The following is a 27,358-nucleotide window of genomic DNA, read 5'->3' on the forward strand; positions in this document are numbered from 1 at the left end:
TATATAAATGAACATATTTTGATTAAAGTGATCTTCATGCTGTTGATGGGTGAATAAGTATGATGATTAGAAGTATTCGGATTAATGTGCTAACTAGGACTTCCCGAAATAGTGCAATTTATAGCCAATAGAACTAGATGAGCACAAATGAACGTATTATATTTGGAATTCGTTTTAAGCGAAAAATCAAGTACAAATACTACAACCGCCACAGCTTAAATGGAAATCAAACTTTCTTCAATCGATTGTGTCGTCGCCTTAGGTCCATCATGTGTCTGTCCGATTGTGTATACGTAGAGACTCTATATGGTCTAGAATGTAATCATTATTATAAAAGTTAACAACCAAAATCGGGATGGACTCACCTGGAATCGCATTTGCTTAACATGTAATCTAATCATTGGTACTTAGAATTCAAATAACATTTCCCAATATTCTCCACCGCAATCCCCGCGGCTAGCTGAAATCTATTTTCACGATAACACGTAACTCCTGCAGACTCTAAGCACTTCACATTCGAGCCGAGAATTCTCGCTTCTAATAACTTAGATGGAGTCACTCTCGCTGCAGAATGTTTAGCATTTCTATATTGCAGTAGAAATATGTCTACTCCCCTCTCCAGTTCATCAAATGTTGCAGCAGAGATGGAATTAATGCCAGTCTTTAATGTTCTGACGAATTTTTCTGCCTGACCATTAGGACAAGGGTGTCTGGGAGCAGTGAACAGAAATATTCTGAATCAGACGACGCAATAAAGAAATAAGTCTCTGATCATGATCTGCTTTATCAGAACCATGAGTAATAAAACCATCTTGATAAGCTCCAACACCTTTAGGTTTACTGGCTACATTATTCATCACTTATTGAAATATGGCTGGAGAACAACTTAAACGAAATAATGAAAGTTGTATTTTAATAGACCAAAATGCGTGTGAATTGTTGTCAAAATAGGTGAAGATTGATCTAGGGAGACTTGAGGGTAAACACCTTTCAAGAATACCTCAGAACCATGAAGTCAATTAAACATCTTCAGCTTCCATCATCATACACGTTTGCTCCAACAAGTGGGGGTTCATTATAATCCGTAATCACTGCATATTCTAGGGGTCGTTCTATGATTTCAAGAGCGTAACAAGAGGAGAACCCCACGCTGAAGACTAAATCGGTTCAATTACACTTTTTGCACACAATTCATTCAATGACTTATGTACTAATTCTTGAAGACCATAATGAATTATTCATCTTTTAAGAAAGACAGAATCGCCATGTACTTGAAGTTTTATAGCCTGAATTCTCATCCCACAACTTCACTTGGCACACTCAGCTATCAAATCTTCAGGTAAAGCATCAGAATCTTCTCTAAAAACTAATAAAGACAACTCCACTTAAGGTCTTCAAATTCTTTAAACCAAATATTGATAGTCCCTGCTTCATTAACTAACAAATCAATATATTTATAAAGAATTATCGTCTCTAATTAACAATTAACAGCATCCTCGTAGACAGTTTGTATTCAGTAATCCTCAATACTTAGATCTCAATGGGTAGTACTACAACGTTAGAATTTAAAGACTTCAAATTCTTGAAAAAGACAGTGAACCCCAAATCGCCTGTGTGAACAATAGTCATGGAATGAACCAAGGGAGGTATATAATGGCTTCTCAATATGGAAATTACCTTCCAAACTCGTAGATTGAGATAAGTGATCATTAGAAACACCCAGCTCAATAAAAACCGAACTACTGGATTTACCAACCCTGGTGGCGAAATGAACAGTAACTTTAGAAACCGACTTGAGGTGTTTCATTTTAGCACGACGAAAGACACATGAATTACGTGAGTGAAACTTGTCACAGGATACGCATTTACTGAATCTGCGTTTACCTCTATAACCTACTTTCCGATTCTTTGTCGAATCATTTTTCACATTTCCGCGAAAATGGGAACCACTATTAATCACAAGTGAGCTTGGGCAACCTTGAGAATATAAATCATCATGACAAATAAGTAAACTATTAGAAATTCTCACTGACTGGAAACCAAGCTCGTTTACAGCCCTATAGTAAATATATGTTCTAATTTTTTTGAATGAACTTGTAGGTTTTTGAATGTATTCTTTTTCTATATTTGGAATATTTATCCCAACAGTCAACCGATAACGAAGATGAATTTCCAACCAGTCTCCAAGATTGCACGTCACGACCTGTTTCTATAGTTCAAGTATAAAGTCTCTAACTTTCTGCCCATTCTGTCGCATCATTATATGACACTGATCCGTCTCTGCACATGACCAAGTAGAAATTCCTTGAGAGATCCATATGACAATGAAGTTGATTTCTCTGGAAAAGCCAAATTCTTAGTACGTTATACACGTCTTTTCCAATAAATGTCAGGAATTAAGCTGTGAATTTATTATCTTTAATATCTTTTCTAGTCATGCACGAGATTTTAGATCTCTCCATATCATTTTCAAAGACATCCCCACTTGAATTAACATACAACTGTCCAAGATTCGACCTTATCGAGACGCTAGTATGATAATTAGAAGTATTCGGATTAATGTGCTAAGAGTTCCCGAAATAGTGCGATTTAAGGCAGGTAGAACGAAATGAACATAACCAAACGTACTATATTTGGCATTCGTTTTAAGCTTGCAATCAAGTACCAAGCAATCATTAATTAGTACAATTACCACAGTAATTTAATAATAAACAGTATTAGTTAAAGTACAAAATTTTGCGTAAATTGACTTGTTTATGCACATATCTATAAATTAACAGTAGACATGGTAGTTATTGATTTATGTTTATTGCTTAACTTATATATATTAATTACGAAATCATGTAGAAATACTTTCATGAAAATGGTAAATCACAACAGAAACTTGATGTGTGGACCAATGGCAATCAGCTAGGATTGGCTGATGAACCCAAACCAACTGCTAGATCTGTTTTGTTATTTCTTCCTAGCTTTATTAATTGCAATAATATTTGCGTGTTTGTTGGCCTGATAACGTGTTCTTGATCTTAGATAGTTTAACGTTTGAGAGATCAATCATCTTTTATGTGCACAAAGTCATCAGTTCCGTCGTTAATCCTAGGGAACCAAGCTTCACATCAAAACATAGATGGCCCCCAAGTGCCCTGGTACGGCCGAGGGTGGGGGAGTCTGCTCTCCTTCTCGAAATGCTCTCACATGGCCACATGCATACAACCACTACCAGGGAAGTCCTACTCACCGCCTCCGCGCACCACGGGTGTTGTTTACGAAAAGCGAATGTTCGGCGACTTAACCGGGTTGGTGGACATGGATAGTCCACCTAGGGGAGTTGGAAAACCCTGATTCCAAATCAATGGTGTACATAGTCTCCAGGATACTGAAGGAACAAATGGTGTACGGACCAATCGTTGGTCACCGGTTACCATGGGACTGCATCGCCTGACGTTGCTCCACTGCCATGTGGTTCAGACCACGTCAAGGCTCGGGGTGTGGTCCCCTAAAACCACCTGCTCCGGTCTGGGCACCCGGGCAACATCCCAGCTCTCACATAAACCGAATGATTTACGTGGCGCATAACTGTTTGTTGCCTCCTTGTATCAATGTTTATGTGTTGAAATAACTAAATATTAGTAGCGAGAAAAAAATTCCAGTATTTTCATTATTAAATTTTTCCAGTCAATTGATTGTACAGATTACGTCAATTTTGAGACGTATATAGATTAAATGATTATCGTTGCATATGAGTAAACTGGATTTGAATATGCGGACCATGAGATTGCCATTCACTAATCTAAAAGTAATGCGCTCACTTAAGTGCGATACTTGATGTGGACAAGACGGTCAACTTGAATACAAGGACAAATAAATAAAATGCAACCTACAAAGACGACCAATCGCAACCAAGGCCAGTAGAAAAAACTGTTTTGAGGCTTGTGAAATAGGCAATAAGCTCATTATCTAGTTCAGTATCACCGAAAACACCCACCTGAGCTGCAAGTTCTATCTTCTATTTTTAAATTCTGAAGTTTTTAAGCTATTTTTTGAAAATCATAATTCCTACTAGTAACTTAATCCTTATACTGTTTAATCTATACATAATTAAACTTGTACTCTCATATTTTTAAAAATATCCTTAAACTTGTTATAGCTACACTATGCTGTTTACTTAATGAAAAAACTTGTCGTCTGTTATTGATAACTGTAGGCTGGGAATTATTGTTGAAATATTCGTATCGAGTATTAATCTTTGTCCATGTCATTATTTGGGCCTGTTACCCATGCTTTTCATATCATATGTATGTTATTAAATAATATACAAAAACTACAATGCCATTTTTAATGAAGTAAATTTGTAAAGAAGGAAAAACTAATAACAGTAAACACTGAATGATTCTTAAATGATCAACACAACTTAGTATAATGATAAGTAAGTCCAAAATACACTCCAAATATGATTCTCTATGGTATATTCACAGATGATAATTATCATATTGATTCGTCCAAAAATGATTTAACAATGATTAAAAGGCTAACTGTGAAGGGAGCGATTCAGTTTATATGAAAAATGTCAAACTACTGAAAATACTAGCACATTGGAATTCTTAGAATTTGTGTAACACGTAATCCTCAAAAATGTTCTCTCGAACAACCATAATTTTCTCACCACTTCCTGATATCAGATTGCTAACTTCACGGAAAGGATATATTCGGTTTTGCTCAATCCACAATCACAAATTACTATTAAATCCTGAACAAATTTAATCATGACGAATGCTGTTCAAGAAAGATAACATTTTGTATTCAGTAGCTGTAAGTAGAAAAATCAATCATCTATCATAGTCATATCATTATGATTATCAGTCGAAATGTAAGAGTTAGAAAGTGATGTTTAATTAGTTTTTGAGTCTGACAGTTTTCAAATATCTTCCACTGATTTGTTAATCTGATAACGCTTAAGTCAAAAGACAAGAAAACTCCCAGAGGAAAACCCCATAAAATTTAGAAGACCGTTGATTCAAATATATACTTCTGTAACAGTAATTATTTCTCTCATTTAAAAATTAAAATAGACATTTGATACTCAGTAGTGAAATGTTGGTTTTAGTGAAGTAAAGCATCTAAATTTATGCCTCGATATCCCTTGACATTATATATATAGATACACTCTCCCCATCTTTCTAACTAAGCTATTTCGCAATTGTCTACCTTATTCTACGAACGATTGCACAGTTCAGTTTAAATTAACATTGTCTTCGAGGGTTGTTAACAAAATAATATGATGAAACATATTAGGAGCTTGAGATTAGCTAAAACTAACTCCCTAAAATACTTAATACAGCGGACTGAGCCTTAAAAAACCTAAACCATAATTTATACAAAACTGACAAACTAATTGTGAAAAATGACTAGTGATTGAAAAAGTGAGCTTCAATTTGATACGAAATCAAATCATTTTCATAGTTTGAATCCTTAACTGATCTTAGCTAGATCAACACTGAAAACCTGGGAGCACTGAATAGCTGCTTCATCCTAGTATGCGATTACTGTAAAATGTGCACTTGCAACCTCACGACAGAGGACTGGACCCAGAACCTTCAATTTTTCTCGTGAATGCTTAACGTCTAGATCACTGAACAGACAGTGGTTTGCATCTCAAACCCTCATCTAATGCCTACAATAGATAACTGTCTCACACCCGATATGATTGGACTCCAGTGGTCACGGCTTATCACTAGAACTCCAAGAATAGCATCTTGAAGCTAGTCATTGATGAACGGGTAACTATTATTTGTGGAGTGTTTATGTAAATTGTAGAATTTTCATTGTCTTAAAGCATACGATATAAACTATGAAAATCTCACAAACTGTTTTATGGTTGAGGTCACAACGCTGCGAATTTAATAAGGTAAATATATCAGTATTCACTTTCATTATTCCATATAGACATTCACAATGAACTTAAAATTACTGTACATGTGAACCTAACTTGCTCTAAAAGATTCAAATAAATTGTGTTGAACTAATCAATGAAGAATTTGTTCACTGTTGGTAGCATATATGAAGTATGGTGTTTGCATTACGGTTAGACATAAGGATGCAACCACTTAAACGACGTAATAACATGTAAAAATCGTAGTAGATAAATAACTTTTCTATATTGTGTATAAATATGTCTATATTATAACATAGCACAAACCTTTTAACAAATATGAAATCACTAAACACCTTGTTTCATGAACATGAGAATCTCTCCAGTGATCTCAAATTTCAAAAAAACGTCATAAGAAGTCAAATGACTTAATTTGATTGATAAGATTATAAATTGGCATTGAAAATTAAAAGATCTAATACGCAGTTTTTTGAATTGATGATCACAAAATTAGTTCTCGAAAATTTTATCAGAATAATTCAAAAAATTCATAAATCAAACTGCTGAGAAATTTTAACACCTCACTTGTTTTTTAAGTACGTGCTAACAACTTTGTCTGTGATGAGAATAAAAGCTTAATGACTAAGTCATCCGGCTCAGGGAACGCATCACCTCCAGGAAATTTTCTAGTCATTGTCAATAATACAGGCATAAAAGAGTACATCTAATATTCTGTGTAAATTGTTCATTGACCCATAGCGAGAATACTAACAATGATTACAGCTCTGATTATCGATGCCACATTGGCATGACTGTCTAACTTTTATATCGTGACGATACACTGGTTGGAGTATTTTTTCTTTGTGGTTGTATTATACCAAGCAGGTCAGATAGAGAGTAGTACTACCAAGAACAAACAATAATACCAATGTGTTATGGTGTGAGACAACAAGATATCTAAAACATTAGCCTGCTTTATCACTTACTTTGGAACAGCAAAAATGCGTAAACCAAGTCACCTCGAGACGTGATCATGTAAGTCTTGACTAAGTTAATATACTAGAACAAATACCAACGCTCAAATATAATCAAATTCACTGACCTGAGAAGAGCATTTGGCTACCTTGACCAAGAGGTTTTGTGGTTGTGTTTGTCGTTGAAAGGTGTGTTGGAAAGCATGTAAACCTCCTGAAGACTATTTACTTGAATACCTTTAGTTGAGTTAAGGCCGTAATTGGCAACTTTCATCAGCGTTCTTCAAGGCAGCTCGCTATCCCCATTTTTCCTCGTTACAAGTATTCACATAGAAATTTCCTTCGTTTAAATTTTCAAGTATATATCTTCTACTCGGAAACTCACTTATCAATCTAGAATACTCAGATGATAATTATGCTAAATAAGGATAATTAGAAAGACCAATCTTCCAAACGCCTCGAGCAACAATGCAAAAACTTATGGGTTGCTTTTCTTGCAATTTTAGGACTGAACTGCAACATCACTTAGATTGTTCACAGCGAGTGAAGGAGTTGATTTAGTCAAAAGCAAATAATTTATCTCGGAATTCTCATCAGCCCTAATGGGCTGATGTCCGTTGAAATCTCGGCAAAGTTTCAGAATACTCGATTGGCTTTTGTCAAATATTCTGCAGTAGCATTTTAAATTTAAATTATATACCTGATACTTACAAAATAATATCGGTTTATCTTATGAAAAGAAATATAATATTTTGGTGTATTTATCAAAACATTTGTGTGATATAAGACGCAGAAATGAGAGAGTTCATTAGATAGACCAATATCTGACGATAGGATAGGATTGATATATTTTGATATACCAAATGAATAAAAACGTTTTACACTTATGAGGCAGCCTAGAAACATCTCCATCGATACAAAAACTGTTCATTTTTTAGATATTAGACTGTCTGAGCGCACACAGTAGGTATTGAATAGTTAATAGCTGAATCATTAAGCCTTAAAGTCCATATTTTCACTACCTAGTTCACTTTGATCAGTCAAACAAAAAATTCAACATACCCTTTGAAAGTAAATGTAACCTCAAAGTCAGACGCAGACTAAGAAGTTTAGTTAATCGACACAGCTTTCCAAACTCTAATCAGACAACATATTCTATGCAGTTACCAAACGTAATAAATGTAATGCGGCAGCTAAAAATTTTTATGAGAAAGCGGACACAACCCATATCTGCCACAAATTAGTAAATCAACGAGTGAGTTCAATGCAGCGTACAAATCTAAGGCATCTCGTAAACCAAACATAGACTGATGCAAACCCAATTTGACAAATCTTTATGCTTTAAATGCATTTAATTCAAGTGTCAGTTGTTTTCATACTTCAAATTTTTGATAATATTTACGTAACCACACCAAGGACATTAGAAATTTACTGGGTTTTGCCATAACTATTCGTTAATTGAAAGATTTCTCTCTAAAAGGCAAGTTCATCTCGTTTTCTAAAAGTCATTTTACCTTATATTCTTATCTACATTGGTCAGGTAATTTTTGTATTATCATGTTATATACTCATTTTTCTCTTCGTTCACGTCCAATAATACAGGTATGCACATATCTTCGATGCTAATATACCATTTGTTATGAACAACAATCTTTATAGCATTCTGAATCACTTATTTCAGCAACAGTTCTATGCGCCTTTCTGATTAGTCATTATTATTGATTCCCGTGGCTATTATGGTTTATATACGATAATTTTGATGTATAAGGTGCTCGTATATTGTCAGTTTATTTGGAGGTCTAGCAACACACATGTGCATGTGAGTCATCAGTCTAAGCAATCAAGCAAACTTCTTGCCCCCTGGATGTAGCTTGGTTTAAAATATCCCCCAAATTCATTAGCACTAATGAGCATTAGTCAAAGAATATATAAGAATGAGATAGGCCGATCAAAGTGGTGAGCTTTTTGTTTAAAAAAACGCTGCAAGATCCTGGGGGAACGAATGTCTTTTTGTTTCCGTTTTGTGTACTTTTATTCTTTCGCTGAGGTAGTTTAAAGACTACCTAGCAGTCCGCTAAAAATTATGGATGGACATTGTGAGCATTTGCATGATGTCACAAAAATAGTGATTGATGTCACTAGCAAATTTGCGAAACGACCACAATTTATGCGCTTTAAATAAAGTTTACAAAATGGTTACTCCTGCACCTTTGTATTTACTAATTTCGCTTAAACCAGTAGTAGATACAATGCCAAATTTCACTAATACCTAGAATGGCAGGAAACATGGTGTTGGCAATTTTTTTAAAAACTGGCCCACAGTTTACTAATATTCTGTTCGTAGCTACTCAATTGACAAAAATACAAAATATATGTCATTTCCACTTACTTTCAAATACATTGAGGATTGAGTAGACTGTTTGTAATAATAAAATAATACATTTGTAATATCCCAGTGAGTAGAAAATTAAATTGTTTCTGAAGCAGCAACTTACACTATGCCATGAAACGATAGAAATTCTATTTTCTACTTATTAGGATATTATTTTATAATTACTCTTTACTAATGTAAAGAAAACGTAACGATTATATTGAACTGATGTACTATTTACATATTTTAAAATCAAATTTTAAAAAAACATCTTCAGAAACTAGATTCAATAATATCAGTATCGTCAATATGCGTCTTCTCGACAGACTGACGATTTATGTAAGAGTCCATGGCAACTTCAGAATCACTTAAAGATTTAGTCAAATCATTTTCTTCCGAAACTGAATTAAGTTCTTGTTCAGTGGAAGATTTATGGATTTCAATTGAATTTGACATGGATTCACCTCCTCCAGTTTCATTTATATTGTTTAAATCAGTAGAATTCAAAATACCAGATTTTGCAAGTACCTAAACGAACAGAAAAATATAACATTACAACCAATTTTTAAAAAAAGACAAAATTTTCTTTTTAGTAATCAGAAAATATATAGCTGCACATAAAATTCACACAAAAAAGTCAGACATATTTCTTATGCTACTTATAACTACAATTTCATGGATATTTTCTGAGAAAAATTCTAAGGAATATTTCATATAACACATGTTATAAATAATCAAAGAATATCCAATGAGTAAACACTACAATGGATTAAAACGTGATGAAAATTTAACATAGATTCCAGTTCTGTGTGAATACTTTGGAGGTGGAATAAGTGTTTGAAAAGGAACTAACACTTCTATACAACTTGGTATTTCAATTGGTAACCCTACAAGCGATAATTATTATTGACACATTAGGTTTTTGAGCAGGTTAAAAGCAGAAATTATACATATCAAACAAATAAAATTAAAAAATAGTAACTACTTGATAGAAATACAGGTTAATCAACTAACTAACCACCTAATACGAACAGCAAATTTACTATATAAGTCTTATGCAGTTGTAAAAAGGTCACTGCTTTACTTTCGATGTAGATCTTACGCTGAAGATGATTTTTGATTTCAGTATCAACAGTTGGTTAAAAAAGCCATTTAGTTTGAAAAACAAGATATCAACTAGACTAGTAATGCTTTCTAGTGGGTGAACAATTATGGTTGAAACGAAACTACAAGATTAAAATATAGTGCTTGCTAGATACTAAATTTAAATCCATTCTAACCAAGGCCTGTTTAGGAAACCATCAAAAACTGATATTTCGCATAGAACCATAGAACTGTATGGATGAAACTTAAAAGTACAAGAATGAACCTTGCAAACAGAGAACCTTGTAACCAAAACCCATAACACTTTGTTGTTGAAAGAATGAAAGATTCATGTGAAAATAAACACAATGTTTTTTTTACTTAATCATTCATATCAACTTAAGTTAAAGCGAATCAATTTAGACTAATGCAATGAGTATTAAACGTCAAAATGAAATACGGTAACAATGGCGAATTTATGTAACCTGTTGTTAGATGCTAGTTATACTCAGCTGTCCAAAATGAAGTATGTCGAATTAAGTTCTAACCTGCAATAAAACGGTGGAATATAAAGTGCCTTAATAAGTTAAACACACGAAGATTGGTACAAGGGGAATCAAAATACATAGTGGCCACACAAATCAGGATTTATGTGTGGGCTGGGATACTGTCCAGGTGGTTTCCTTCGAGCCAGAAGTCAAGTCCACAAAACAGCGGAGTAACATTGAGAGATCCGCTACCTAGATAGCCGGTGACAAACAATAGGTTTATATACCATTTGTTTACTCAAGATCCTGAAGACCATAAGCACCATAGGTTTGGAATCAGGGTTTTCCAGCTTCGCTAGGTGAATCCTACGTACTCACCAACCCGGACATTCGCGTTTTCTTCTCTGAATTTCGTAAACAACACTCCTGCTGCGAGAAGCCAATGAATAGGACTTCCCTGGTAGTGGCTACATACGCATTTCGAAAGGGAGAGCGGACTTTCCCCACTCCCGGGAGTATCAGAGAGTTTGGGAAAACCAGCTACCTATTCGGTCACACTGAGTGCAGAAGTTTATGGACGTTTCCTTGGTAAGATAACATTCCATAAGATACGCTTCGACTTAATATCATATAAAGTTAGTCTGAGTACTTTAAATCACGTGTCTGTTGTAACGCTTTTTTCTTCTTTTTATAATGTTTAAGAGGGACAATGAAATTTTATAGTCGTTTTACTTATAAAAGAGATTCCCTGTATTCATTTGTGTTCGAAGTTGAAGAACAGTGTCCACTATTATGCATATTCGTAGATTCAATTCAGCACAACAACTATGTAAACGAATATACAGAAAGTCAAGTAAAAACTCAAAACTACCGACCTGCTGAATTGACTTCATATCTACTGTATTAGCTAAATCATCTTCGTTTATGTCCATACTAATATCCATATGTATATAATTCTGAGCAGGATCAAAATCTGTTGGTGATTTGATGTCACCGAGATTTTCGTTTAATTCCTGTCCACACTGTTCAAAGTGTTCCTTAGGAGGAATTTTTGTTGACTTCCTTGAAGATAATGGAGTAGAACGATAAAAATTTGAATTGAATGGTGCAAATGATGATCTCGAATTTAACGAAGTTCGAAGATGATGAAGTGGAGTTTTTAAAATATTTGATCCTTTGTTAGTTTTCTCATTATCATGAGATCTTGATGGAGTTTTCTGAGTTATACTTATTTCTCGCAAACTTTGCGTAATTGAATCCTCTATAGTTATGCATTCTATATCAGCAACTGGTGCACTAGGAGGTGTATCGAGGCACTCATTATCCGATAGATCATCAGTTGGAGAATTCCTGATTTCCAGAGATCCATTATCATTCTTCTTCTGTACTTCTACAACTTCAGTAACATCTTGTAACTGACGTCCTAGCTTTGACGAGAGGGGTTCATTTACCCCGTACGTGTTTACAGAACTAATTCGATCAACTGATTGATGCTCAGCAATGGTGCATACTAATGGTATATTTGAATTGGGACTTATATTTTCACTATGATGTTCAATATTAGATGAAGTGTAAATGATGTTAGTGTGTGGATTGTTAAATGATGTTACTGGTCTATTGAACATTGGTCTATGAGTGTCAGACTTGGAAGGCTTGAACAATTGATCTAATGGTACATGATTAATAAAACGATTGTCATGATTGTGGTAACTGGAAGGTGGTAATTTATTTTGTAAATTAAGATTTGCTAAATGTGTTGGCAATGATTTTACAGTACTTTCTGCTTGTGTCATTGTGACTGCTGGCATTTCTTTACCAATTACTCTTCCTTCAACAGCACATTCTTCAGCTATGGCACGTTCAGCTGCAACACAACGATTCATAACGTATAATTTCTCATGATCCGTATCAATAGCTCCTTCGTTAATAGATTCCTTACTAAACATTAAATCATGAAACGATAAACCATAAACAACATGCTTTAGTGCATCACTACTGAGGAATTTTAAATGTGGGCTAATGGAACTATCAGACCATCTATCTGAACCATCATGTAATATGTCTAGCTGCCGTTTAGTTTCAGAAATACGTGTGTCTCCGAGACTAAATAATTCAACCAGCTCTTGGCGACTAAAATACCGGTAAGGATCTAAGTCCGTTTTGTTTTGGCCTGTCGACGTTGTCTGGCGAATTACGGAATCTTTGAATATTTGACGACGATAAATCTTTTCTTCGACAGTTGCACAAGTAATCAATCGGTATACAACTACATCTAATTTTTGACCTATTCTGTACGCACGATCTACAGCTTGTGAGTCTACAGCTGGATTCCAACTTGGATCGAGAATGATAACACGATTAGCTGATGTAATTGTCAGTCCAACACCACCAACCTACAACAAAAAATCATGAAATATGAACCGAGCATGGATTATTTTAAGATATATTACATGTTTATATTAATGAACTTAGTCATATTTATTAAGTGAAGGATAACGCTTTTATCAAGTTATAAAAAAGTGTAAGTGAAGCATAATTAAAAATCGAGTTAGCGAAAAAATGTTATCAGAAATTAGCTACGAAGTACTAATTTCTCAATGGTATTAGATAAAATGGCTTAGTCCAGTAGGGTATCGAAACTACGTCGCACAAAGAGACTAAAATTACCAAGAAAATAGATGGAAAATGGTTTAATTAATCAATGAAATGAGAAGTGTAACTTATTAATTAAACCATTACAGTCCGAGTAAGAATTTAGCAAAGATAATTTTCAATTACTCAAAGAAATCATCTCACCATTTATCGAAAATGCAACTGAAATGATGAAGAAGAATTACTTCTGATAGTTATACTTTAATTCCTTTGGTGAGCGAGTGATGTACGAAACTTACATTCTCCAATCGTTCATTTATTAAAGGACATCTGATCATGTTTATTTGGGGTTTGATATGTTGTATATAAGAATGCTATTTCATAAAATATAAGTTGTAACAAAATAAATTCGTTTACGACAAAATAATTATAGCTTTTACAACTTTTGTATTTGTGGGTAGGGAGTCATTTTCTGCATCGTAGTAGTCATAAATTTTCGAAGACTATACTGATGCTTGAAAATCCCAACTTGAAATAGGTGATTTTCCCAGACAAAAATCTGAGTCTTTTTTATTTGAACGTCCAATTGACAAGCTGGTGGAACAGTGTACAAATTGAAAGCGTAACGTAGGTTCATATACCGGTCCTTTCCTTAGAATCTTGGAGCCGACGTCACTATGAATTCAAAATAAGCTTTTCTCAGACCCTTAGATCCTTGAGATACAGTTTATGATCGGTAATTATAACAAGATTTAAAAATTATTTATTGTCCTCTGAACTTTGATATTTGATTAACAGTTACACTACCAGAGTGATGAATTTATCACTAGACTTTGTAAAGTGAAGTGAACACACAAACACTTTTTAGTTGCAAGTTCGTCAGCCATAATCAACGTAAAGCTCAAGACAAATATGAGTTATCCCAAGTTGACACACTACATCACGACGAGATGAAGTTAACAAGATGTATAACAAAGAAGCTGTGATAATTTTAGTAGCAATGATATTTATAAATACCAAACATTGAGAATATGGTTTGTTCCTAAGAGGATTAAACTACAATACAAGTGACGCCTCAAAACTAGAACTGTTCGCCACACTAAATTCAACACTCAAAACTGATGGAATAAGTGAAAAAACTCAACAGGAAATAAGACAAACCATAGTACTGCTAACTAGACAGAAGACAACACCTAGCTTTAAAGAAACTCAGAACTAAAGAAGATATTGTCATAGTTCAAGAGGACAAAGCATGATCTACAGTAATTATGGACAACGAAGAACATATCAGGCAAGCCGAGGAACTAATTAAGGATAAAAGCGTAAATAGATCAATGGACACAAATCTAACCGAAAGGTTAGACAACCAAATCTCAAGGGCATTGAACAATCTTGTGAAGCAGGACAAATATCGAAGCAACATCAATAGAGTTTTCAGTTTCAGCTACAACGTAGGACCAGGCACATATGTGCATCGGTCCAGGTTGCCATACCTCATTAGCACAGCAAGATGAACACCGGATTCATAGGAGTGGTTAGGTCAAAGGTGGTAATATATTGGAGAAAGATTGTATATGAGGATACAGTACAGGAAGAAAGAATTAGTTAGTAGAAAGAAAGATGTGAGGTGATTTTAATCTCTTAGTTTAAGGGAAGACAGGGAGTGTATACACCGACGCCATTGTGATCGATTCTGAGCCATGTCACAAGAGTCTCCAATCATTGGTTACGATAGTCACGCGGACCCCAACCAAGTAGTCTGCATCTACCAACATGGCTCAGACTAGAAGTTAGTGTCTTCAAGCACTGATGCCACGTTTTGGTTTGGCCGCCCCTTACTTTCTCCCAACCATCTCCAACACCGGTTAGCATTGCACGTCGTGGTAATCGGTGTTCGGGCATACGTAACACGTGGCCCAACCATCTCAGTCGATGAAGATTAACAACCTCATCAACTGATTTACCATCATTACCTAATACCCTGCGTCTAACCTCACTATTACTTACCCGGTGATCCCAACAGACGCCAGCAATATTTCTAAGGCATCTGTGGTCAAATACTAGTAGCTTACGAGTGTCTTCTACTCTTAAAGGCCATGTTTCGCTGCCGTAAAGTAAAACAGAACAAACTGCCACGCAGTATACTCGTCCCGTAATCGATAGACGGATATCTCCCCTTCGCCAAAGGTGACGTAAGTTGGCAAAAGCCAAGCGAGCTTTTCGAATCCGTGCTGAGATTTCGTCCGATATCAACCCATTAGGGCTGATCAGACTTCCAAGATAAGTGAAGTTGTCGACGCGTTCGACTACTTCACTCCCTATCCTTATTTCAGGTGTTGACGCAGGCCAGTCCTGACGCAACAACTTGCATTTCGAGGGAGAGAAGCGCATTCCAAAAATTCTGGCATTGTTTACTCAGTGCTACCACAAGACTCTGCATTTTGTCAGCGTCTTCACCAAACAGGACTATGTCATCTGCGTATTCTAAGTCACTAAGTGGACCTCCTGGTAGGAGATCAATACCCGAGAATTCAGTCGACAAGAAGGTTATTTCTATCAATAGGTCTATGATGAAGTTAAACAAAAATGGAGAAAGTGGACAGCCTTGACGGACACCACTTGAGGTTGCAAAAGTAGATGACAGTTCGCCATAAACTCTGACTCGACTAGTAGCGTTCGAGTAAAGAGCCTTCACAAGGTTTATGTACTTCCAAGGTACGCCTTTCAATGACAGACACTGCCATAGAATCTCGCGGTCTACAGAGTCAAATGCTGCTTTTAAGTCAAGAAAGACCACCATTGTCGGACGCCGATAAGTATGCCTGTGTTCTAGAACCTGACGAATGGTGAATATGTGGTCGATGCAGCCACGACCAGGTCTGAAGCCAGCTTGGTTCTCTCGTGTTTGCAGTTCACGGGTCTTAGGCGTCTGATAATTATCGAGGCTAGCATTTTAGATATTATATTTGTTAAACTAATCCCTCTATGGTTGTCACAGGATGATTTTGACCCTTTCTTATATATTGAGACGATAAGTGATTGCGACCAGTCAGATGGGATAACGTCTAACTCCCAGATCTTAGCTAAAATATTAGTCAACCTAATCGCTAAAATTGGACCACCAACCTTAAAGACTTCTGGAGCTAATGCATCTGGACCAGCTGCCCTTCCTCGTTTCAGATTAACTATAGCCTTCTCAACTTCTGCTAGAGTTGGGGGACCTACTTCAATGTTCCATTCACATTGTCTGGGAATGGAGGGTAGTTGTAGAGTAGCTGAAGGCCAATTGAACTGTTCTCTAAAATGTTCCGCCTATCGTTCTAAACGTCTGGACTGAGAGCAGATGAGGGTATCGTCTTTTTTCGAAATAATCTCTTTTACACTTGACTTATTAATTCCAGTTTCTTTTATTAGTCTGTAAAGCTGTCTTGTGTTCCCTATAGTCGCCGCCTTTTCCATCTCTTTTGCTTTCGTTGCCCACCACTGCTCACGGTCGTTTCTTAGACTTTTTCTTAACCTAGATCTGATTTGTTTACGCCCTTCATCATGTTCAGAACGATTGTCTGAGCACAGTTGCAGCAGACGATCACCATTATCTGTTCGCTGTGTCGGAATACTAAAATATCCACCTAAATGCCTTTCTGTTTGGTTTAAGCTACCTATCTGAGCATTAAAGTCACCCCCTACGAGTACTATGTCTGAGCGTTTAGCTTTCTGAAGAAGTTCGGACAGCTTTCTGTAAAATTCATCTTTCATTTCATCTGACCTGCAGTCAGTGGGAGCGTAGGCAGAAACGACGAAAAGGCAACGACGTGTGTCCCTATCCTTCCGAGTTCTTACGGAGCCGTTTAGCCGAACAGCACATAAACGACGGTTGACGGGGATCCACTCTAACAGTGCTTGTTCCGCCCTCATGCTTAGTGCTATGCCTACACCTGCCAGTCCACGAGAACTGGCCATCGGATCACCAGATACACGGAGGGTGTATCTCGTTGGCTCTCCGTTTTGACGAGGTGAGGTCAAGTGAATGACCACACTGGAATCCTGTATGCATGTTTCGGAGACACAGCATACATCAATGGTAAGAGACTCTAGGGTTTTAGCTAAGGAAGCCTGCTGACCGATTTGACATAGGGTTCGTACGTTGAAGGCTCCAATGTGTAGTTTGGAGCGAGGTTTCAGTAGACCTGGGACAGTGTTTTGAGCACTAGAATCGTTGGCTATGGTGACATTTGAGGAGGAAGCCGAAAGAGGAAATTTAGAGTTGAAAGTCGATGTAGGAGGAATAATAGGAATTGAAGATGGAGGTTGATTATGAATACAGTGGTCTTGAGTGGTGTTAGAGGTATGAGGGCGGTTATCACTTCCCGGTTGCCCACACCGTGGAAGGGTTCTTCTGGAGGTACCTGAAAAGGAAATTGGATTAGAGGTGGTCTTAGTGACCTGAGAGCGTGACCGCAGTGCCCAAGGGACAAGTGCTTGAGGTCGGTCACACACGACCTTTTTATGGGTGATTTTTGTGCTAGCTCCGTACTTGTTGAGACCTTACCGACGGAGACGGATATCCGTGGGATAAGGCGAGGTGTACATTTTTAGGGTCGACCTCTTCTAACCCCACCCCTCCTTGTGGGAAGGCAGAATCGCTGTCATGCTGGTTGTCTGAAGGAAACACCTTACTGCTGTCACACCTCTGTACAGTCAGCAGTACGACTTCGCCTTCGGACCTTGGGTTTGTTGCATTTAGTCTTACCGCTCTTCAACCGACCTTTCTGACGTGGTAGGACCTTGAGGAACGGTTGTTCCAGTCAGTATAGCTCGGTTGCTCCATCACGATAGGCAAGCCCGACCACCACGTCAAGGTAGCAACAACGGTCGGGAGATCGTACTTCTAGGGACCAGTTCTATAGTACGTATCACCAGGACGTCAAACAAACTTGACCCTGGCCAACATCAATAGAGAATGAAATCTGACAGATTAGTACTCCCCAGACTTTACGGTAGGCCGAAAATACACAAACCAAACATCCCACTACGTCCAAGTGTAGCACTTCCCGGAACCCCAACATACAATTTGCCAAGAGAAATCTCACGAATATTGAAACATTTAGTAGAATATGGTTTGAGAAGACAGAATGGGAAGGAATACGTGAACGTACACGGGAACCGAATATCTAGCGGAATATTTAAAATGAATGCATCTCCCCCACTATGGCCGATTCTAAACCGTATAACCCAACGTCTCCAGCCATGGTTGGTGATTGTTGTACAGACGCCTTAGTTACAAAACAGTTAAAAGGATAACTAAAGTAAATTCAGCGCAGGAAAACTTCTACAGAACCCATGTTAAGTGAAGTATATTCCGTAAAGCAAATAAGACAGAAAAAATGTGCCAGACTTGCTGGCTTTCTGAAAAGGTGGAGTATCGAGCGACAAGTCTATACTGCACTAGATGACGAACGTACTGGAAAAGCAAATATCTTTCGTTTAGTGATGACTTAAGTATGAAAAACGTCGAAAACATATTTGACCAACTAAATATGTACCGCACTGAATATAAATGACAAACATTTGTAAGATTGGCGATATTACCTGGCTAAAAATTGAAAAAGGTGTAGTAGACTCGAATCCTATTATATAATGGGTGAGCCACTGCTTCAATGTGATAATAATTATCAATATTTCAGAAATAAATTCAAACAATACCAGTCAAAAATTCTTACCATAAAATCATTATTAAGTGGAAAGACCTAAAAACAAGGCTTAGTGACAGTATATAGTATATCCGAACAAACGCTTTAGAAGTGACTAACATCCATTCACACTTACTTGAGTAGTTAACAGCATAACTGTATAAGATTTATCATTTTGAAATTTATTAATTATGCTTAGACGATCGCATACTTTTGCAGTACGACCATCTAATCGTAAAATACGATGTTGCGTAGGACAGTGCAAATTGTCATTAAATGTATAATTATTAACAGGACATTTTATATCTAGAATGACTTTTTCAGCCATATCAAGAAACTTTATACTTTGTGAAAATATCAACGTGCGCGGTGAATCTCTTTGTGGATTCGATTGTAATTCAAGCAAAAACTGTTTCATCAAACAATGAAGAAACAAGAATTTCCCAGATTCTTTAATCAGCTGTTCTGATGGTGGAAAATGTATTTTATGTGAAACAATTTCATCAATATGAAAATTATCACCTTTACCATTGCCATCATCATAATTTAAATTAAGATTTAAACATTGTTCAGTGGACAAAAGACGCGGATGATCACAGAGCTTTTTTAGAATTACCAATTCCATTAATGGTGAACGTTTTGTACGTTGCATTAATAATTCTTTTACGTTATCAAGTTGTAAAAAATCACGATATGTGGATTCTTGTATGGAACTTAAGTAAACCCATAATACAACTTCTGTTTTACGTGGCATTTTATCTTTTATCGGTACAGCCGCATTCATATTATACTGTTGAGATAAAACTTCAGATTTTGTGCGTCTCAAAAAATATGGATCTATTATACGTCGTAAACTTTCAGCCATTAATTGACCGTGTACTTTTTCAGCACGAGAAGCATCTCTTTCGCGTCCACGAGTTATTGGTTTGTCATATTCAATAGAAAACGTTTTTTGTGTACCTAAGAGTCGACCACGATGAGTTACATTGTAAAGAGACCATAATTCCTTGAGATTATTTTGTACAGCAGTACCAGTTAAGAGAATACAATGATCTGCATAAATTGCTTGAGCTGCTTTGGTCGTCTTAGCAGATGAATTTTTGACTTTATGTCCTTCATCCAATATTAAATAAGTCCAATGAAATTCTTTACCCATCCTAGCAAGAATATCACTGGCATCATTGTCAGTGGATTTTTGTTTTTTGTATGACCTTAAAAATTCAGGATTTGCATTTAAATCAGTAGACAAATCTTTTATGCTGGAAACAAGTGTTCCGTATGTTGTAAGTAGAATACCACCATGTCGTTGGATTGATACTAAACTTTTAAGACGATCCGCTCGACTGTTATCATGAAAAACAATAACACGAAGTCCTGGTGCCCATCTTTTTAGTTCAGCTTCCCAAGTAACCAAAACACTGACTGGCATTACAATCAACACTGTGCAAGAAAATTTACTAGATACGAACAGGCCAGAAAGAAAAGCAATAACCTAAAAATTAACGAAGAAAAAATATTTACTACTAACACAGCCTAAAGTAAATAAATAATTACGAACACCATATTCGAATTTAAACTTGGAGGTGAGAAATGTGAAAAAGTGATTGGAAAATAGTTTTGCTATCACTATTTATGTCATGAGTATACGTTGTTTAGCACGCCAAGGAGAATGAAGTTGTCTGTAGCAACACAAAACGTCTAGTTCAAAAACATTGAGTCTCTGTAGGCTACTATTAACTACTTAATATTTATCAATTAACCTTAGCAAGTTCAAAGAGAAACAAACTGCATAAGACCTATAGGCACAAATTTCCACAAACCTTACTTGGAGACCGCGTAATCTAATGTTTAGAATGCGTTGAGTTGGTAGCGCATCTATCAGACAGTCAGTATTCAAAAACTCCTATGTAGTTTGCTTGAAATTTTTAATACCAGTAAATTAAGACACAGTTATTACATTCTTAAAATGTTTTTAGAAACCAGAAATTTAACCTGAATGTAAAGTGATATTCTAACTCACTCTTTGTCCGCTGAGTCAAACGCTCAGACTCCGTATAATAAGCAAATACTCAACGTCACTTGATGAGTGATAACGTAGACATTTTCTTTATACAGATGTGCTCTGAAGAATTAACCAATTTATTGTTTAGTAGACCCCAAATGTTTCCGAAAAGCAGAAAGTTCAGCAAATGACAAACTTATACACCTGGTTATTTCGTACGCACGATAGATGTCAGTATGTAAATACTAAGCAAGTCTTATATATCTATTCTGAAATGTTATCAGTCACTTACTCCATAAACTTGATAAAACCATTAGTCCAAAAGTAGTGGCCAGTACTCATACTTAATTCAGTCTCTACAGCAGTTTATTGGGTAAACTAGAACATGAAACAATGGTCTCTATTTATCCCAAGTATGAAATAAACCGTTATTGTCCATAGCACTGCATTGACTCGACATATATGTACGGTTACTCCCAAGTAATTTGAGGATCTCTAGGCAAGAGATTAAGCTTTGGTACACGAGGTGAGGATGGGATTACTTCTGGAAAGAGACGGAATCAGTAAAAAATAAGTGAACAGTTTTCTACCCAGCACTAACTAGGAACACAAAACTATTTTTCTGAAAAAGATAAGTCACTTTCGAGTTGAAAAAATGAAATGTATTAAATTAAATAACATTATACATGAGACGTTTGCTGGGTCCATTTCTAAAGCCACAAGCCTTAAATTGCAAAATACACTTACCTGAACTGTTTTACCTAGTCCCATATCATCAGCTAATATGCCGCCAGAATTTTTCTGATGTAAACTCCAAAGCCATTTAACACCGTACTTTTGATAATCATACAATTTATCATATAACAACTTGGGAACACTGAATCTATCAGCTATTTCGACCAAATCATAGGTGAGTTTAGGAGGGTCCTTTTCATCATCATGGTCAACTGCAGTAACAACATTATTAGTGTGCGACTTATAATCATAATGATCAACAGGAATTCCGTTTTCTTTCAAATAATTTTCGATCCTTTCAATTTTCCGCTTTACTTTATCGCATTGCTTAAGGTTGTAGGCTTTTTTAAGAAGACGAAGGCATTCAACATAGTCTCCAGATTGATATAACAATTTCGCTTTATCAATTAGAATGAATTGAGTACCATCATAAAGCTATTTTTGTTCATGAAAATTTATCAAAAACGAGTACATACCTTTTCTTCCCCTGAAGCTTCTTTCGTGTTTGAAGTATCAGTATAGGTTGTAGGATGAGCTGATTCACTTCGTCCAATCTTTGATTCAATCTCAGCTGACGGAACACATAAATACGCTTCCTTCAGAAGATTAGTGCTGTCAGTTATGTTACTAGGAGATACATACTTCTCAGACTCGCAAACAAAGTACTTAGCAGCTCCCTGTTTGCATAAGCAGTAAAAACAAGAAGAATCTTACTTTTAAAGAATTTTCAGATTTTTCGGGAGCTATTGGAATGTTCTCCTTGGTATCTTGGCTTACTAAATTTTGAAGACGAACAATTTTTCGCATAAGACTAGAAGAAGGATTTATTGCGTAGGCATCCTGACAAAGCTTGAGTGACTCATGAAAATTCCCTTCCTCACATTTTAGACGCGCTTGGGTGACAAGTGATGAGAATTCATCCTCTCGACTCATCAGGAAGTGATTATTTTATTTACCGCTAGATAATCTACAAATCAAAATAGAATATTCATTAGCATAAGAAATTTAGACCGTGGCGTAGAAAAACTTTAAGTGGAATTCTTCACCAGGAACTCTCTACGATTACTGACGCTCTCAAACCTAAGTAAAGGAGAGTAAGCTATCCCAACCCCCGTAGAAAAGAACCTCGCTAAAAAGCTTTAGCCAGAAACAACCGCTTAGATCACAAATTCTGCAGTGAGTTGAAGGGTCTTCATATAGAAGAGTTATGACCTCTCATGATGAAAGCTAACATTCTTCGAAAGTTAGATGACCGATGTCCCTCTTAAAAACTAGAGCAACAATTAACATAGGTAAGTAGAAAGTTCAGATAGCGGGAAGGTCTTTCAAATAGCGGGGAAAATGATGAATAACCTGACCCTTATTGAGATAAGCGAAGCCGATTGGACACAATCTGGATGGAAAAGACTAACTTTGGGAGAGGTGATGTTGTATTCTGATTATTAAGAAGAGAACGCCCCGCAAGCATAAGTCTAACATATACTGTCCAACAAAAGCATGAAAAGTGCTCATAGGATGGAAAACTCACAGCTACAAGATCACCAAAGTATCCTTCAAAACAAAGTGGTACGTACCCACCGATGATAGCAGTGAGGTTGAGAAATATCAATTTTATGAGACAGCGCCCGGAAAGACCTGACCATCATGATGAGAGACTTAAACTATTTGCAGATAATCGTTTATCTCAAACTATCACCCATATTGAGAGGAATTGTTATACCTGGAAATCCATATTTCCCCAATAATGAAAGCAAACAGATTACAATACCATCAGTTATCACTAAAAACACTTGATAAAAGGCTGTCGTTCCCTATGAAAATCATAGAATGATACTAAACTCAAGATAAAGATAAATTATAAATGTAACTAGATAACTGTTATGTATTTCACACCACTTTAATTAGTTTCGGTGGACGAATCAACCAAACTCACTGAGGCATGTTACGCATTCATAGCAACCTAACTCAACTGGGAATCATGAATGGAGTAAGAGTAGGTTGGAAGAAGACTAAGAACTTCTAATCCAAAACAAGGTATAGCTTCACTACATGATTGACTGAGATTGGGTCATGTTAAGCTGCAGACTTCCTAAAATTAATAATATCGGAAACACTACCCCTTAGTTGAAGGTAATATTACATAGCTATAAACGAATTGTATTGTTGGTGTATTCATACTTTATTTTACCTCCGACCTAAAAGCACTAATGTTACATTTACTTCATCCCAAAACTTAACTCCTTCGCTCGACCGTATGTTTATCATTTTTTATTTGCTCACTACTTACAGTACATAAATTTGGAGAACTTCGTCTTCCATACAACCGATTCTATTCTGTTGTGTTGATGAGGTGAGACAACTTGGATCGAAACACTTATGTACAAGGTCCAACACTTCTCATGGTTGAAAATCAGATGGGAGTCACACTCTGGCACACTTAGTCATCATATGTTTTATATTTGTGAGCCTTAGCATTTGACGTCCCCTCTTTTTACTCATGTGTGTTGTAACGTTTTTTTATTTTCGCTGATTTTCTGTTGTTAAAAGTGAAACAATCTAAAATGGAGCAATTAGGTTAGAATTCTACTTTTATTAAGTTACCATGTGCAGAATAATACAGTCATTTTGATAAAGCCGATGAAAATTTCCATCCTGAATATGCGCGATCTGGCAAACTGCAAATATCAAAAAATAACTAACTAACCAATTACGCTTCAGCGAATACACAAATGTGAGTCCTAAAGTGCAGGTATGAAATTCTGATTCATAAGCTCATTTGTCACGTATAAATTCATGTACTTGACGAGGTTCGAACCTGCAACCTAGTTGATGAAATTTGAGCACCACCGATGTATCGCCCAGCCAATGACTTTATGAATTGATGGTACGTCTCGATTTGTCCGCTCCCAGCCTTTTTTCCAACCTACTACTCAATCCTGGTGTGTATATCAAAGTAGACGGTAGTTAGGTATACGTAACATACCAACCACTTATTGATAAAGGTAAGATTACAGAAATAAACTCGTAAGCAGTTAACAATAATACCTCGATACTAAACTACTATCAGGTCTCGGTACGGTGAATTTGCATTAATTACTATCATTCGATGTTTTCAGTCAACAATAAATCCTAAGACAAACTGAATTATTAATACTATAGTAACTGAGTCATAGCCTAAGGAAAACTGTCATTAGAATGGTTAACAGCAAAATGGTTTGTAAGGGTAACTCAATTTTCCCATTTCTATCTTTGTAATAGACATTCATGTACAGATTAAGCTATCACTATTTGATTTTTTTAAGGATTGGTCTACAACTAGGAGACTTATTTATTAACTTAAAATATTCAGACGAAGAGATTAATCATTTTTGAGAATAAGGTTTCATATCTAATTGAGGACAGGAAATCCTACCCAGATATAGACTGTAGCTATTCCACATATTTATTTGGCACTAATTCGCCGGCTTATACTTCTCTTCGGGAATAAAATGGAAACAAAATCACGAATGTCTTCTAACATACTAGTGCGGTGGCGAGACTAAGGACAAACTAATCAGATGTAAGATAACAGGCCTTGGATTTTGGCACGAAATTCATTCAACCACTTGGCCAAGTAGCGTTTTGGCATTGCAGTTTATGTCAGTTCGTGATGGAAACCCTAAATCTAATTCCTAAACCCAACCATCAACTGTAAATCATAGCTCTAATTACTCACACTGGTTTATAACCCTCATTTAGTCTTAATAGGTGGACATGATCAAGGTCATTTTAGCGTCGCCCAAAAGTTATCCATAAACTGGTCTCACCAATTCAGTGAACGTATTCTTTGTCTATAAATAACTGTCAATTAAAACTATGAATCAACACCGTACACAAACCTCTAACACGACCACAATATATATAGTGTGGCGCACATATATTTGGTGCCCACTTGTACCAATAGTTATGCGTTCAAATTAACTAATTAATTAATCCAATAGTCCTGCAGTCAACAGCTACCTAAGCGATAAAAGCATTCAACATATTTAGACGACTACGAAGCGAATCCACTCCTATAATTGTTAACACTACTGTATCTGAAGGTGAAGCCAGATGAACGTTTACTTTAAAATGATGTTGAAGAGCATGCTAACGCAAGAAAAACACCATGATATCAAACTGACAATTTGTTCTACACTTTTAACATTCAACAATCATGACATCTCATATACTCTCAAAGTAACTTGGCAGAACTTAACGCCTATTAATTTCCAAGGAAGCGCCCGGATACCTTTAAAAAAACTTATTTTTACCCATTGATAAGGTCCGCAACTAACTATATATGCATTGTTCATGCTTAGGCCGAAAGTTTTGTTTTGCATAAGATGAAGAAAACCCAATTATCTGTAAGGTGTTGAAAGGTCCTGTCTCAGTGGGATAATTTGCTTTAATTTTTGCAGCTTTCCTAAATAGTTTTAAGGAATGTATCGGACACACTAACAATGATTCGTAGTGAATCGATCAGCTCTACAGATAACTGAGGATCTACAATCGAGCAGGCATTTTGAACCAAACCTATATAAAACCACTCTGTCAGCTAACTCAGTAAAAGAAGCTAGATTTAGACTATTCTTACAACAATATGCTTATTCAGAGTAAATACTGAGTGATAAAAGTATATGAATACTGGGCAAACACTAGTTCCCTTTAGCTTTAAAAACGCAGCACGTGTAAAATAATGAACAATAGAACCGCAAAAAACCGAAAAGCATCTTCTAAAAGCACTACGCAACCTACCGTGTGACAAATCAACAGCCAACACTGGTCATCAATAGTTTGGAAGTGAAATTACCGCTTTCTCGTTTCGGCAACCTTGAGCGGCTTGGCCTAAGGCGGTCATTCCGTATTTAAAGTACCTCATGTCGGTACCGTTTGTAGGCTTGCACAACTTAATATTATATGTGCTTTTAGAAGATCCGTATATTTCAGGAAACGCTTTAAGATATATTTCAATGTGTGTCAAAAGTTTTTGACTGTCAGCTGAAGAAAACCTCGGTGCTGCACTTTTTGATCATCAACCAATGGCTACATGTAGGTGAGTTTGTATGTTGCGTCCTTTTGTGACTGCCGTAATTTCTAGTCCATTCATTCAGTATTAGTGCTGCGTTAGTGTACTTCCAAGTGTATTTTGACTGACCTAACGGATACTTTTCGGCGGACAATCCTATCTCAAAGGCTTTTGACGTGGGATGAATTTAAAAACTCACTAAAAGTTTTAAGGAGTTCCAGAAGAGCATAATTACGATAGTTTCAGATGACGTTTATTCATTTTATTCACTTACAAGGCAAGCACTCCATTTTCCTGTGATTTATCCTAGCAACAATGCTGAGCAGCTGCCGACTCCAGGTAAACAAACTAGTACTGGCTATTATTGTTACCAATAAAATGCATATTTACTTTGGCTATACAAATGCCCAGACAGATATTATGGAAGTTGACTGGTGCAAACAAATCTCACGATGTCTTTCAATGTGTAATCATCTCTTGCAACGTGCGAAAACGCCTGGATTACAA

General features: G+C 36.3%; 1 protein-coding gene across 1 annotated transcript; it reads right to left on the reverse strand.

The window, feature by feature from the left end:
- Nucleotides 1-58: 58 nt before the first annotated feature.
- Nucleotides 59-26,685, reverse strand: ERCC6L (DNA excision repair protein ERCC-6-like). Its single transcript, XM_051214731.1, has 8 exons — nucleotides 24,406-26,685; nucleotides 24,092-24,360; nucleotides 22,519-22,771; nucleotides 22,281-22,481; nucleotides 21,817-22,239; nucleotides 19,204-20,559; nucleotides 11,661-13,178; nucleotides 59-9,742 (listed from the first exon to the last, which is right to left on the reverse strand). Exons 3-8 carry the CDS (start codon nucleotides 22,735-22,737, stop codon nucleotides 9,488-9,490), a joined length of 3,972 nt encoding a protein of 1,323 aa, XP_051067916.1. The 5' UTR covers nucleotides 22,738-22,771; nucleotides 24,092-24,360; nucleotides 24,406-26,685; the 3' UTR covers nucleotides 59-9,487.
- Between the last annotated feature and the right edge of the window lie 673 nt (nucleotides 26,686-27,358).

This window comes from Schistosoma haematobium, chromosome 2, assembly GCF_000699445.3.
Source record: "Schistosoma haematobium chromosome 2, whole genome shotgun sequence".
NCBI lineage: Eukaryota > Metazoa > Platyhelminthes > Trematoda > Strigeidida > Schistosomatidae > Schistosoma > Schistosoma haematobium.

Coding starts and splice junctions, on each gene's coding strand:
- ERCC6L (XM_051214731.1), bottom strand. CDS start 22,737: ATGAGTCGAGAGGATGAATTCTCATCACTTGTCACCCAAGCGCGTCTA. Junction 22,240..22,280: donor AAGCTTCAGGGGAAGAAAAG/GTATGTACTCGT, acceptor GAACAAAAATAG/CTTTATGATGGTACTCAATT. Junction 13,179..19,203: donor TTATGCTGTTAACTACTCAA/GTAAGTGTGAAT, acceptor TTTTTGTTGTAG/GTTGGTGGTGTTGGACTGAC.